At 38.6% G+C, this 13,622-nt stretch overlaps 1 protein-coding gene across 6 annotated transcripts in view; it reads right to left on the bottom strand.

Moving 5' to 3' along the window:
- Positions 1 to 13,622, bottom strand: part of chchd3a (coiled-coil-helix-coiled-coil-helix domain containing 3a) — a 95,048-nt gene that overhangs the window by 13,927 nt on the left and 67,499 nt on the right. For all 6 annotated transcript variants that reach the window (XM_067427023.1, XM_067427022.1, XM_067427024.1 and 3 more), the window contains one exon: positions 3,499 to 3,569. In XM_067427023.1, coding sequence (XP_067283124.1) covers positions 3,499 to 3,569 — 71 coding nt within the window. The remainder of the gene's footprint in view (positions 1 to 3,498; positions 3,570 to 13,622) is intronic.

Here is a 13,622-nt window from a genome sequence, read left to right as displayed (position 1 = left end):
GCAGGTACTAGGGATCAAAGATATAGTGGTATTGTATTGGTTATCAGCTGATTTTAGAAAAGTTATGCCCGTTTCCCTTATTTTTAAATTAAGATTCTATATATAATTTTCTATCATTGCGGTGCTCCTCAAACCATTCCTGAACCGTTTTTGCTTTGTGGCAGGGCGCATTATCCTGCTGAGAGAGGCCACAGTTTGTTTAGTGCTTTCGGCGGTGGACAGGGGTCAACACGGGCACCCTGACTGGTCTGCAGCTATACAGCCCCAAAAGCAACAAACTGCGATGCACTATGTGTTCTTACACCTTTCTATCAGAATCAGCATTAACTTCTTTAGCAATTTGAGCTACAGTAGCTTGTCTGTTTGATCGGACCACACAGGCCAGCCTTCGCTCCCCACGTGCATCAATGAGCCTTGGCCAGCCATGACCCTGTCACCGGTTCATCACTGTTCTTTCCTTGGACCACTTCTGATAGATACTGACCACTGCAGACCAAGAACACCTCACAAGAGCTGAAGTTTTGGAGTCCCTCTGACCTAGTCATCAAGCCATCACAATCTGGCCCTTGTCAAACCTGCTCAAATCTATACGCTTGCCCATTTTTCCTGCTTCTAACACATCAACTTTGAGGACAGAATGTTCACTTGCTGCCTAATGTATCCCACACACTAACAGGTGCCGTAATGAAGAGATAATTAATGTTATTCACTTCAGCTGTTATAATGTTATGCGTGATCGGTGCATGTGTGTATGCGTGTTACACAACTCTACATTCACGTTTCAATCTATACTTAAGATTTTCTCAAAAAATGGCCTCCAGGTGTTTATAACTTTATTCAAATTAAGCAAAACAAAATGACAAATATGTCTTTCACGAGGCGTCACATATTTGTGAGCTTGCAGCAGGAATATCTTAAGTGAGAATGAGAGGTTTAAAGCTCACAAGTTTCCGTACGATGACTGCCGTCAATGGTTTTATTCTATCAAGTCTGCTTTCGATGGGTCCTCAATATCAAGAACACACCCGTGCACTTCCATGCGTCCTCTGTACTTTCATTATTGAGTACTGGAATTGAACTTCGACGGTTGATGATAACACAGTATAAAAACACAAGGACACAAGATGGCTTTAGAACACATATTGAGAGATGGCTTCAGTTTCATGAAAAGCAGATTGATGTGAAATTGTGGTGTAGTGCACTGGAACACTAATTCCAACAAGTGCACTTTGACCTAAACAGGACATGTTAATGGGCAACTAAACTGAGCAGAGACATTTAAACCCATTCAGAGAATAGAAGATAGCAGAACATAGGGAGAGGTCAGTGCTGTGAAACTGCTTTGGTGTGACTGAGTACGGCAACCCCCTGGGGACACAAGACAAACACACAGAGTGCATGCTTAAACACAGCATCACAGGGATGAGGCAAAGGTCAGCACTGACAGGTGGCTGAAGACAACATCCCGTTCTTTCAGTGAAGCATTTATCTGCAATTCCTCCAGCATCCATGGCTGCATAGTTCAACAGGCTGTGTATGCGCATAAGTGTGTGGAAGAGCAGTTTCATATATATATATATATAGGTCACTGGTCACTGATTGGTCAAAATTAATGTTATTCAAGGACCAACAAAGGATGTCGATCAAGCAACATGCTTTACCTGGGTAAATTATGTGCTGTACAAATGTAAAGGTATTTCACAAAAGACTTACACCATCACTTTGTTGTTCATTTAATTAATAAATAAGTATAAAATAAAACATGTTAAATCAAATAGGTATTTTTAAAGTAATTACACCATTTGACCTCAGACAGATTTTTTCAGAAGTTAAACCCACAAGCACATCAAACGATCATTTGAAACTTCAAGTAAAAGATTATCATATCAAAATCATGTTAATTCCATCAATTATGCAGATTTGGACCTCCATCTCCAGGGCAGTTTCAACTTTCAGGAAATCAAAAGGCTCAGACAAAATATACTTAATTCTTTCACTCAAACCAATTCCTGATCGGATCTTATCGCCCGCTTTCCCTTTAGAGGGCAGATATTGTTGGAATATCCATTTGGGAAAAGCAATACAGATAGACGCGTTTCTAATGTACAACTTAAACACACACACACACCTGTGGCCCATCATTCATATAATACAGAAATGCAGGTTTCTTTTCTTCTTTCTCACGCACATGCAGTTAAACCTCATTATTCTCGCAGTCAGTAAAGCTTGCGTCTTTCCTTGTGAAACATCAGACCCTGAAGACATTTCATTATATACAAAAAACCCTCTTACACACGCTTTTCCCTCCACCCCGTAATCCAATCACAGCGCTGCTAATGCACCTCTCTAATGCAATCAGCCAATCAGAGCATCCACTGCGGCCCGCTGGTCACATGACACCCCAGTCCAGGCCTGTGCGAAGAACCATGTCAGGCTAATGCTATTTTAATGCATTTCTTAATGCAATTTAGCATTAGCCATGCAACCTCCCCCTCCCGACTCCGATTCTGCCCCACTGGACACCACAAATCAATTTCTGACATTTCTAAAGAGACGATGATCCCTGTGTTGGCACTGAGGAAGAGGGATAATGACAGCCTAATGCGATTTGTGAGCGCAGGCTAGTCCTGAAACAGGCTGGCCTCACTTCACTTCCCCTTTACCAACATGCATTACTATTGGGGCTAATAGGCCACATTAAGACATATGGAGCCAAAATGTCCTATAATTGTAGAGCTCTTCAGTTACATGTTTCCAGCTACAGTAGCCTAATGGCCAAGATTTTACATTCATGACAAGACTTTATGGAAGTTTGTCACAACAGATGATAGAAACATCTTTAGTGTGTTTCCGAATAAGGTAGCGAAGCATGATTCCATATGCTTTTGTAGGTTCAAATGGATAGTTTGACCAAAAATGAAATTCTGGTCTTCATTTACTCACCCTCATGTGTAGGGTAGAACCTTCCTTCAACCATAGAACATAAAAGGAGTTATTTTATAGCAAGATGTTCTCCATTTAATCAAAGTGAATAAAGTCAAACAAGATTTTAAGTTAATAACACATTAAATTTGGCGCACAATTTATATGGGCTATTTTTATAATGGTGCCCCAGTCTTCATTGGCTTTCGTTGCATGGAAGTGAGCAGCTTTGACATTCTCTTAATGTCGACTTTTGTGTTCCACAAAAGATACAAAGTCATACAGGTTTAGAAATAAATGAGGGTTAGTAAATTATTTTAGAATTCTCATTTTTTTTAATGAAACCTATACCTTTAAATGAAATAATTACAGCCTTGTGTGCCTAAATGGGAACTAAGAGATGCTGGAACAAAAGCTCATTGTGAAATATGTATATCATCCAAGGAGGTGTGTGATCACATCTGTATACACGCATCTTACTTGCAAAATTTTTTGTCTCTGAAAAGGCAGGATATAAGCTGTATTAATGTTGGACTTTACGCTGATGAATGCCATGGTGTGTCTTTCTGAACTCACTTGAACTTGGCGTTGACCTCGTCTGCTGCCTTGTGATAGTTATCATTGGTCACCTTGTAGAACTGGGCACTCTGAGGAAGAAGGAGAATGAAAATATGTCAAAATAAAATATTTACTTAAAATCACTTTGCTTTTCAGAGTTAAAATCAATGCTTGAATGTGTATTCCTAATCCTTTTTTTCTGTCCCCCGCAGTATGAACGGAAGAAGGGGATATTTATATATTTATTTATAATATTTATGGACATAAAAAGCTCCCAATAACACAATGTTCAAAACAGCAGCAGCTCCAACCCAACAGGGCATCACCTTTCTGTGCTCCCAGTACAACACAAGGACAAAAAAACCCAAAAGATTAAAAAATTATTTTAAGCATTTTTGGTTGTTGTCTGGCGTGCAGCACAAAGAGTTTTGCTGGCTTTTAGATTTCAAAGAAGGGAGAATATCAAAGAAAAAGTGTCAACAAAGATGAAAAGGTCATCACACTAGCAGATGATGGCAATCTAAAAACTTATGAGGATCTTAGTGAAGTGTGTCAAGAGTAGGTGGGAAAAAATGTCTTTACAACCTGGAATGGACCTTGATGAACCGTTCAGGTCGGCGATTCGAAAAAGTAACTGACATTTCAAAGAAAGTGGGCCAAATGTCAGATGGACGACTGAATTTGAGAACGTGACAACAAAAACTTGCTCAAGCTACATCCATAAAATGAGTTCTCAATCACAGTGAGACAGGTTCATCTCACATTCACTGTCTCACACAGACAATCAATACAAATGAAAGACAACAACCATGAGGATCAATAATTATATCTTAGGCTTTTAGTGAAGCTACTGTATAGCTTCTGATGGACTGCACGTCAAGTAGAAGCCATTTGTCTAGAAGCTATAAGAGATGTGGTACTAGAGTCCAAAATCAGCTTCCTGTCAAACCTACCAATGGCTGGTAGATAAGCAATTTGCATATAATTAAATTAACTTAAATTAAACTTCCAATAGTTAAAAATAGTTATCAACTAATAGTTTACTTGCTAAGGCAAATGTTACTTTGATCGCTGCATGGCACTATTACACTGTGGGACGTAAGAAGTTGAAGGACTGACTCGCATGGTTTTAATGTTTTATTTCCCCCTGAGAAGATGATACTGCCATCAAGCCTATTATTGGAACAACAGCACTGAGTGTTAAAGACGGCATAAGGTACGAACTTGAGTCCGAGGAGCCTAGTATAAGGGAACAACAACAGTGATTTCAGGAGCATGCTGTGATGATGCTAATCTAATGGGAGGAGTCAGCACTGATGAGAGCTACACACTAAGAGGAAGCTGGCCTGCACAGACACTGATTATGTAGAAAGTGAGTCGGACCTCCATACACACACACACACACACACACGATCAAACACCCCAATGACCTGAGTGGCGGTGTAATTTAGGAGGTCTGCCTTTTCCCTTGATTAATGGGAGAATGGAAAAGGTGCTGATTTTGATTTCAGAGTTGGGCCACATTGATTTAGAGGCCCCTCCATCAATCTGAGAGCGTACGTTTACCACCCACATACTCTTTCACGAAACCCTAAACCCTCATCTTCATCTGTCATGGCTTTCACATTTTAATCATTATTTTAAAAAAGTTGATTAGCTGAAAAAAAAGCTGAAACATTTTTAAATATCATGCATTATTATTTCAGAAATGTTACGTTTTTAAAAACTTGCACCACATGACATTTTACAACATGTACTAACCTTACCTTGTTATGAAAATACCAAATAATTTGAAATTTTAAGAGACTTGTTAGCTTTAACACAGTCATGAGGGTCTGAAGGAGTCATCTTCTATAATGAGTTGGTAAGAGTGCATTATTTTGATTTTGCTTTTATTATTAAAACACTTTTGTCTGTTGGAATTCTTGACTTTGTTGGTCACACCACACCACATTGCTTTTTATGTCTTATGCTATGCTTTTATTATTTAAACACTTTTGTCTGTTAGATATTTTGACTTTCCAGACAAACATGTTTTAATAATATAATTTCTTATTACACGGCTCTGTGGAATACTTGATTCTGATTGGTCAATCGCGCATTCCAGCGGTATGTTATCCCCAGATAACAACCACCAAAAATGAATAACACACCGCTCATCCGGGTACTACGAGTTTTCTTGACCGGTACTACTTTAGGCTTAACGCTGTCGTTGACTGTCTGGCGCCATCTCATGGTGGCTGTAAAAAACGTAACCGCCATACAATGGAAGACTTCAAGGGTTTGCTCTATAAAGTTTTAAATATGGATATTTTTTCTTACACTAATGCATCGATTCGAATCAGAAAGCCTCTATTAACCCATCGGAGCCGTGTGTAGCACGTTATTTGATGGACAGGTGCATTTTTTTATGGACTTGAAAATCAGCTACAACTACTGCTTGGATTTACGTTACCCAGGACTTTTTAATAACTCCGATTGTATTCATCTGAAAGAAGAAAGTCATATAATACACCTATGATGACTTGAGGGTAAGTCAATCATGGGCTAATTTTCATTTTTGGGTGAACTTACCCTTTTAGCATTCATTTTAACATATGGTAAAAATAAATCTTCAGCAATAGATAAAGGCTTAAAGGTCCCATTCTTCGCGATTCCATCTTTCAAACTTTAGTTAGTGTGAAATGTTGCTGTTGGAGCATAAATAATACCTGTAATATTATAAAGCTCAAAGTCCAATGCCAAGCGAGATATTTTATTTAACAGAAGTTCCCTTTCAAAGCCTACAGCGAACGGCCGGTTTGGACTACACCCCTGCACTTCCTCACATGAATGAAGTCACTAGAACCGTTTGTTGACTAACCGTCCGCCCACAAGAACACTCAAAAAAGGCGGCGTGGTCTTGTTGCTATCCCACATGGAGAAGAGCGCATATTCAGCGCTTGCATCTCCCCGTTATGGTAAGAGGCGGGACCTTTCCAGGCAAAGTGCGCTAAGCTGCTGTCCAATCACAACACGGGAAGCGCTGGCCCAATCAGAAGTCGTTACGTGTTTCTGAAGGAGGGACTTCATAAAACAAGGAAATCATCAGGCCGTTTTTAGGAAAGAGGAAACAGCGCTGTACAGTTAAGTAAATTGTGTAAAAAATTGTGTTTTTTTACACGCGAAACATGAACTTAGGTTATATTGCACACTGTAAACATAATCAAAGCTTGGAAAACACGCAAAGAACGGGACCTTTAAAGCAGTTTGGAACTGTGCTTCTTTGCGGAAGCTTTGCAGTGAGTTTAAATATTTAAACTCAAGACAATACATATTGCGTGTATAATTTATTTGAGTAGCCGTGTAATAAGCGGAATAAACCCCTTCAGAATAAACCCTTCAGAGGTGATACAAGACTCCTCCGCTTCGCGTCGGGGATCTCTGTGTCAGGGTTTATTCTGCGATAACAACCGGCTGGGTGTACATTATCCCTTACTTAAATATATTTAAGAAGAAATAAAGCATGTTTGTTTGCAAAATCAAAGCCTCTCTATAGTAAAGCACTTTTGTCTGTTGGATCATATGACATTGTTGGTCAAACCATGAATACTGATTTTTACAACAGTGTTTTATTTATTTATAAACATTTAAGAAATAAAAAAACACTTTTGTATGTTGTTTGCAAAATCAAAGTCATGTGGTCTGACTAACAAATTAAATCGTTCTATTATTTTTTTTCCTATATATTTTACATATATAACACACATTTGTCTGCACAAAGTCATGTGGTTTAAACACACATTTTGTCTGCAAAATCAAAGTCGTGATGTGACTAACAAATTCATGTGGTCCAACCAAGCCTGCAGTCTCCCTCTCATTTTCCTGAAGCTTTCGCGCCTCGATCGCCCCCCGGTGACCGGTCCCAGTATAGACGCCCCTCTGTGTTTTCTAATGGACGCGAGGCAAACTAAATAATAAAATTACACTTCAACAATTTTCCCCCAAAGTTAGTTTATGTCACTGAAGGCAGTTATCATCACGATGATTTCATTTCAAGTGTTCGTTTTTAAATAAGTTTAGTTTTAGTTAGTTATTTGATGCTATAAAAACGGGGGGTGTGACGTCATGATTGACAGCTGAGACTGACGGCTTCTCTGAGTGAAGTTGTCACTGAGGCACTAACGGACTTTTTTCGAAATTTTTGGGAGCAGATTGGAGCTTTAGCTTTAATTTATACATTTCCATAACTGTTTATTTCACACCAACATAATAAATTGTTCTGAGAGTGTGGGCGGGCTTTTAATATCGCAGTTGTACTTGCTCTACTTCCTGCGCTCTACTGCGCAACTCCGGTCCCGAAATCGCTACTGCGCAGACTCGGTCCCAAGATGTCCGCGCCGTGCAGGCCGCCTAAAAGCGTCAAATCTGCCAAGCGGAAACAGATGATGTCGAGTCGTCCATATTTTTTTACGGTCTATGGGTCCAACTAAACAAATAGAGGTTTCAATTCAGCAAACATAAGCATTTTATTTCTTCTTAGGTATATTTAAGAAATAATAAACCATGTTGCCTGCAAAAACAAACTCATCTGCTGTGACCGACAAAGTCATGTGGTCCAATAGACAGAACTGTTTTAATAACAAAAATCGTTTGTCTGCAAAATCAAAGTCATGAGTTCCAACAAACAAATCACAGAGAGGACCCCTTATATATAAGTAGCCTATGTATGTATGTGTTATGCTACATTGTTGCAGTATCAATTTCCCTAGCAAGCAATTACCGGTCTTTACCTGTTCCACACAGAAGCTGTGAAGCTCCTCCTTGCCTTCTGTTTTCAGGAAACTTAAAATAAAACTTTATTTAATCTGATGCCCACAGGGGTGTTATGAACTAATGAAAGAATCTCATAAAAACTACTCCTGGTACTGACGGTGCATATAGTTGGTGTTTTGAGAAACAACCCCATGTTCAAATTAAATCTCACAGGCTTTATAATGAGAGATCTGAGCAGTGGTGCAGTAATCAGCAGGCTGCGTTATCTCTCACAGACCAGAGAGGATGTGGAGGGAAACCCCCGCTGAGACAGCCATTATGGCTCAACAGCACGGCGGCCATATTGGCTCTGCAGTGCACAGGCGGAGGCGCGAGACAGAGCTTTAACAAATCAAAGCTAGCGACTGCAAACAGGGAAGGAAAGCAGAACAGAGGCCTGTGGAGTCAATCCTTCCACCGCTACCTCTTACTGCGGGAGACTGTGAAACAAAACAGACGAGTGGAAATGTCCCATATAAACACAAATGTTGTAACTCAATGGCAAAAGAAAGCATAGAAAACATTTTTAGAGTGACAGATTGGTGACATTTTACAACTCAGAAAGAACACCACATGGGTTTGGAATGACAAGGCCACAAGCAAATGATAAGAAATGTTTAACTATTTAAATTTTACTATGCTTGTGGCTGGAAATAAAAACAAGCGGACATGACTCTGAGTGCAAAGCTCAAGCTGTGTCTCTTGTCTAGATAAAACTCTGCTAATTAAATTAACGAGGTTTCGTGCGGAGCCAGACGTTGTCCCTTTCCAGAGTCTCGTCTACAGGGAGGAAGAGATAATGACCACACATTGATGTCAAATAAAAAAATTCACACTCTTCACTTAACAATGCTGTCAGGAAGCATGGAAAACTTCCTGACAGCAAAAAAAAAAAAAAAATTCAGGTGTACAAATCACTAGCAATCACTTCCATGGCCAAAGGTTTAAAAATCAAGCACCTAGACATCAGTGTTGACAACTCTCGCGAGACAAATAAGCAACCACAGCTTCAAAAACAAGCCCAATATTATTATGATATTTATTATCATCAATATAATTTATGATCAAAAATTGTATCAATAAATGAGCCTGTAACTTATTAAATTGAAACCTCTGGCTGTTTAAAAAGCAAAAACAGATGTGTTTTTACAAAATTATTCAAATTGCAATAAAGGCTGTGAACTGGTTTGGAGATGGAAAAAGACAAAAAAAGTGACGTGAAGGATTATGGTAACTCCAGTCGGAGTTAGTGCACACATATAAGGAGTACCTGCACACTGCCAACCGTGAAACAGATATGCCCTGCATCTCAATGTGCAATCTGCCCTAAATAGTATAGAAAATGACTAATGTCACATAGCTATTATTTAGGATTAATAATATGCACTTGGGACACAGGAAACACTAAGGGAGCGCTGCAATATAGCGACATATTTATAATAAAATACATTCAAACCATACCTAATGTTATTATTAGTAGCCTATACTTGTTTTTTTTTATGATAGCCTGTAATAATAAATACATTTTTTTTTTTTTTTATTAAATTAGGTGCCTCCCTGTTTCCTCTCCATCTCTGTACATTTCTGCTGCATTGTTTGAAAGATGCAGAGAAGAGCTATTTACATTGAAATGCATATGTAGCTTCATTACGGGTTACTACAAATACAACATACAGTGTTGCTAGGTAACAGCCCCTGAGAGTCAGGACCAAAGCTTTGAATGTGAAAGTTGTTAAGCAAAAGTGCTGCTAAATCATGTGATTAAAAGTTAAGAATGTTTTATTTTGGACTTAATGCACTCTGATGTAGGATTCTGTTGACTAATGAGAATTTCAGACAGAATTGTGCTCTTGAAAATCTTACTCTGCACCTTTAAAATTGAGAACTGGTTCACTGGAAATTTTCATTAAAATAATGATGGATGGATGGATGGAAACAATGACACAAAAGAAGACGTGTTAAAGTAGAGTCAAAAGTCAAAGCCACAGCAGTCAAGTGCCCTTGAGGTAATTTAAATTCCATTGACCAGACTAAAATCATAAAACAACTTTTAGGAACAACAGGACTATTTTAGGAATTTTTTGCTCTAAGAGCATTTTAGCACTAAAACTAGCTCCTAAGTCCATGAAATGCTAGGAGTAGTCAAGAGGACTCCCAAGCCACTAAGACCAAATCACAAACAATCCTAAAGGCTGTTGCAGCAATCCGCCCAAAGAAACTATATACAATGTTGAGGCAATAGTGATGATTAATGTATCTTAAAAAAAAAAAAAAATGATGTCAGATTACTTGTGGTAGTTGTTTTTATGAGTTCACACTAACAAATGATTGAATAAAGTAAAGCAATAAGCATATTTGACGTGCTGCCCAAAGCAGTCGAGGGATCCGAGCTCGGAATATAGCCCAAACCCAGAGTTCTGCCCCATATCGCAGACTGAGAGTGAGGAACGGGGTGATGGAGGGATTCAGAAAACTGTGGAGGGGACTAACGTTATATGAGTTGGCTCTCGGCTGGGTATATACAGTCTCTTACGCTGATTAGACAGACAGTTAGAACATGCTCCTTACCAACTTTGTTTATAAAACATTTTTGTTTGAATTCTGAAATCTCTCGAGATGCAGACATGTAAAAGACTGACAATTAGCTGAGTATACTAGTTTAGTTAGTGACACTTAGCCAACTTTTTAAAAATCTTTATTTGAATATGGCAACATTCTTATTTTAAACATTTTATTTGAATAAAGCAACATGAAACCTTGTTCAACTAAATATTTCTATAATTAAATCACAGACAGAGATCCCTCACCTATCAGCCAATCACTGTGGTCATAGTTAGCACGTGTGATGACATTTTCCATAGCAACGAGGTCAACCCCGCCTTTACTTTTAGCTTAAGACTTCTCTCCATTCCCTAGTTAAAGTTACTCTCAGCAGCGAATGAGAATAGGCTTTTAGAGAAAACTCTTAATTAAGAACTTTTACTGCCATTTAAGGGAACTCTTAGTGGTAAGGTAAAATGTTTTGTGAATACGGCCCCGGTGAATACGAAAAAGAAATGGTGAAAAAAGAGGAATGTGGTCAGTTAAATATGAGATTGTTTCACAGAGACTATTGAGTGAAAATCTGAGGCGTATATAAACGTACAGTTCATATATAGATATTGTTTCAGAGGCAATTTGAGTGGCCACAGCAATAAGTAGGCTGGAGGTGGCAGCCGCCGTCTCAGAGCTGTGACGGGCTGTCACACGCAGGCCACTGATAAACGAGCAAACTGAATTGAAAGAGACATGTAATATATATCAGCGTTTTATTCTCTTCTCTCTCTTTATCTCTCATTCGCTCTCTTTTTCTTTTTCCTTCCTGGCACTGTTACAGCCCAAAGGCTAGGGAAAACTGCAGTAGAGAGAAGAGACGATGAGGAATAGAAAATATTTTTGAAAAAAAGACCCCAATATTGTGGTACTTTCAAAATCAATCCTGCGAGTCCCAGAATAATTTGCAACATTGCAGCAAACCAAAATATAGCCACAAGATTTTAAGGAAGCTACTAATATATAACCTACCATATAGCAGTCTGCATGCCTAGGCGCTTGATTTTATAAACCTACGGCCATGGAAGTGATCTGTACACCTGAATTCAAGAATTTGAATGCGTGTATGTCTCTCTCTCTCTCTCTCTCTCTCTCTCTCTCTCTCTCTCTCTATATATATATATATATTATATACACACATACATATTATATATATGAAGATGGGTCGAGGCTGGGTCTTCCAACATGACAATGACCTTAAGCACACAGCCAGGACAACCAAGGATTGGCTCTGTAAGAAGCATATCAAGTCTCCAGACCTAAACCCAATAGAGAATCTTTGGAGGGATCTTTGCCAAAATCCCTCCTGCAGTGTGTGCAAACCTGGTGAAAAACTACAGGAAAAGACTTCTGTAATTGCAAACAAAAACTACTGTACCAAATATTAACATTGATTTTCACAGGTGTTCAAATACTTATTTGCAGCTGTATCATACAAATAAGTAGTTAAAAAGATCATACATTGTGATTTCTGGATTTTTCTTTTCTTTTTTAGATTATGTCTCACAGTGGACATGCACCTACGATGGATATTTCCATCCTCCACGATTTCTAAGTGGGAGAACTTGCAAAACAGCAGGGTGTTTAAATACTTATTTTCCTCACTGTATATAACCAACAAATCATAATTCAAAACCCAATGGGCTTAGACACACTAATGTCCAGCTGAGAATGTCTCTCTCAGAAGGGGTGAGGTCTGTGTGTTTATGTATATGTTGACACAGTGCCAGGAATATTGAACAGAGCTCAATAAGTGATTGATGAAGTTGTGAGTGATCAATAACGCCTCCGCATGCAGAGCTGAAATGCTACGAAAGCTGTCCTTGTAAAGAGACAGAGAATTTGCCGTGTGCAAGATCAGCTAGATTCATGGACACAAGATAAGTCTAATCACTGACTTAATAGAGCTTTGAAAGAATATTCTGAGTTATTTTCTAATCTAGAGTCTACAGACTTCAAAGTGGTGTAAGCTAGCCTACACCTGGCCGCTGCTGCTTCTTACATCTTTTAAAGGGAAAAGCTGCCCATAACTGATGTTCTAGGATCAGTTTTCTCCATAATAAAAGCATATTGGTGACATTTGACATCTATGTTTGCGCTCTTGAGAGCTTCAAAGGTTTCTTTTTACATGGTTTTGTAGTGTTGAGTAATGTAGCCAATCACAAACATATCTGTTGATTTCTTGAATGCAAAGGCAAATCAGAGGTGTTAAAGAGATTTTTTTTTTTTGTTCTGAAACAGGGACTTAATTTGTTACAATATTGCATTTTCTTCTTGTTTCGGTTTGCTTTCACCTTACAAAGCATGCCAAAATGTGTTTATGCAAGTCACATGCAAGAACAACTGTCCTCTTATTGGTCCTACTGCTATTTACATAGCTAATGTCCTTTATTAATGATAATACGATCTGGTTCCGTTGGGTCGGATTGCTTTCACACAATTTCATGGATCTACTGACAAAAAATTACATTTACCTGTGGGCATAAAATGCTAGATATCAAATTAGTCTAAGTAAGATTCTGCCATTTCATTCCATGTAAATTTTTTGCTAATAATAAAGTATGTGAATTGCAGACAGGTTGAAAAAGCTGCATGATATGGTTACAGAGAGCTAAACTGTCGAAACACCTATGGACACACAAACTGCACTTTTAAAATGGGCCAAGAGTAGATATCTAACATTTATGCACACACTTTCACACCCCCTTCTGGGAGCTTAGTATGTGTATGTCCGTTTGAGGACAAAGAGTCTGAGG

Source organism: Pseudorasbora parva, chromosome 20 (assembly GCF_024679245.1).
Source record: "Pseudorasbora parva isolate DD20220531a chromosome 20, ASM2467924v1, whole genome shotgun sequence".
Classification (NCBI taxonomy): Eukaryota; Metazoa; Chordata; class Actinopteri; order Cypriniformes; family Gobionidae; genus Pseudorasbora; species Pseudorasbora parva.
The sequence above is the reverse complement of the archived record's forward strand: the minus strand, read 5'-3'. Positions and strand labels throughout refer to the sequence as shown.